This window comes from Pseudoliparis swirei, unplaced genomic scaffold (assembly GCF_029220125.1).
Source record: "Pseudoliparis swirei isolate HS2019 ecotype Mariana Trench unplaced genomic scaffold, NWPU_hadal_v1 hadal_137, whole genome shotgun sequence".
Taxonomy (NCBI): Eukaryota; Metazoa; Chordata; class Actinopteri; order Perciformes; family Liparidae; genus Pseudoliparis; species Pseudoliparis swirei.
In genome coordinates this window covers 8,304-10,345 of record NW_026613373.1, presented here as the reverse complement: position 1 = coordinate 10,345, position 2,042 = coordinate 8,304, and the positions used below count along the sequence as shown (strand labels likewise).

At 45.3% G+C, this 2,042-nt stretch overlaps 1 protein-coding gene across 1 annotated transcript; it reads right to left on the bottom strand.

Annotated features, from left to right (window-relative positions):
- Positions 1–93: 93 nt before the first annotated feature.
- admp (anti-dorsalizing morphogenic protein) lies at positions 94–1,155 on the bottom strand (the record flags this gene model as incomplete). Its single annotated transcript, XM_056411159.1, has 4 exons — positions 861–1,155; positions 636–772; positions 401–523; positions 94–286 (listed from the first exon to the last, which is right to left on the bottom strand). Coding segments are annotated over exons 1-4 (748 nt in total), but the record flags the coding sequence as incomplete, so codon positions are not given.
- Positions 1,156–2,042: the final 887 nt, after the last annotated feature.

Below are 2,042 nucleotides of genomic sequence, written 5' to 3'. Positions count from 1 at the left end.
ATAGAAATGTGCAAAGATTTGTTTCAGAGAAATTCTTTGTAAATAACTCTGTATTTTTAATATCTCTAGGCATTAAAGTTGACCAAACCTCACCTATGGTTTCAGGAGGAGTCGAGCGGCGGCGGCCATCGTCAGTGAAGAGGACCAACATGGGCTGTTTACTCTGGTGGTGGTTGCGTCCTGAAGCGAAGCGGATCAGTTTCAGATCCATCATGCTTCCTCCCAGTGTCCGAACCACCACGTGGAGCCCCAGGTTACTGCCCTCATCTCCCATCCAGGAGCGCACCTTCATGAAGAAGTTCATGTTGTTAGTCAATTCCAAAACACATCATTCGGGAAGTGCTGTTCAGATTGCACATACATGTGTTAATGTAGGCCCGAAAGAGAAGTGGATACTCACTGCTTGTGTGATGGTGAACACTTCCCACCCAGTGGAGTGGACTGGGATGAGTCGAGAAGAGAGCAGCTTCCTGTCCTGTGTCCTGCTGTTTCTGCTGGTGTCGAGCAGCTGATACACACTAACCTGGATGAGACAGAAGAGGTGCAGGGTTACTGTAATGCCCAACAGAGATACTTCTCATGGCTTCATTGTACTTCAATACATTGTCACAGTAATGCTATGCAAAGGCACCCACCTGGCAGAAATGGTGCCTGTTGTATGTCAGTGATGCCTGAGGTCGCAGCTTGAAGAGATGGAGCTCTGCAGTGAGAATCTTCTCAGTTCTTCCGACCGTGGACAAATTGAACCTGAACTCCACCTGTTCACTGTGCACTGCAATGGAAATGACGTGATTATAGAACAGAAACAACTAATCACACTTTATTGTTAGGCAGTTCACAGGCACACGTCAAAATCTTACATTTGTCAAAAAAACTGCGCACTGTATTCCCCTCCAGAAGATACGGGTCTTTGGTCACTCCGTCCACATCAGCAACCGTGTTGTACAGGTCCAGCATGTACTGGGGGGCCTGCTTGTGCGCATGGGCAGCAGGGGGGTCCTCCATCCCAAAAACCTCTAAAAGTCTCTTGATGGCAGCTGAGCGTACTTCCACTGACTCGGTCTCGGCGGTGAAATGGTTCTCCAGGTAGCTGGGTTGAGGCCGTGCCGCGGCGCAGCACGCTAACGCCGCGAAGCTGATAACGAGCAGCATCATGTCTAAAAGTGAAGTAGATCCCTTTGTGCGTCGGTGTCCCTGGACCACACAACCGGCCAGCAACTTGGAGTACGAGTGACTGCGGGGTCCTGGAAGCTCGACTTTTTATATCAAATGCTCCCCTTCGCTCTGCAGTGTCCCCAGAGCCTCGGTAAACAGCAGTAAAGATGCTATTTAGTCGCAAATGTAAATCACCAATCAGCGAATGTAAAGGGAGACTAATGGCGGCGTAAACAAGGTGTGAACCCGATTGTAGATTTTATTCAAGCCCATTGTCCCCACGTCTGGCAATAAAGGTTCAAATAAACTAATTTCAGCCTTTGAAAAAGATTTGTACTTATTGACCAGTGATGTTGTTGTTGTGTGATATACTTCCTCTCTGATGTATCATGTTATAGATGAGGATTGTAACGAATATGAGCAGAATAAACTTGTAGCTGATCTCTTGAGGAAGTGTACTCACCATGGGAGGTTAACTGCTCCTAAATGAATCCATTAATTTAGAATAAAGCTCACAGTGTCTTAGGTGGAAACCAATTACTTCGATAAAGAGACGGGTGTCGCTGGTGACACGTCGCAATATTTACATAAACTGCTTCTCAAGTTACAGCTGGATAATCACCACATTTGCAGTTTTGTGGTTTTAAAATAAATTGCTGGACTGACCAGTTGATGTGGTGCCGAATAGATTACTGTAACTCCCAGCTATTTCTTTATTTTTTCCCATAAAAAGACCCTTTTCTGTAATAAATAATGGCATTCTGAATATGCTCCGTGTAACTTATTCCTTATTTGTAGGCGCAGCATCAACATTTTTAGGTGCAGCATATTTTAATTCTGATGTATTATTATTCCACTGAGAGATTAACCTTAACCACTTTATACTC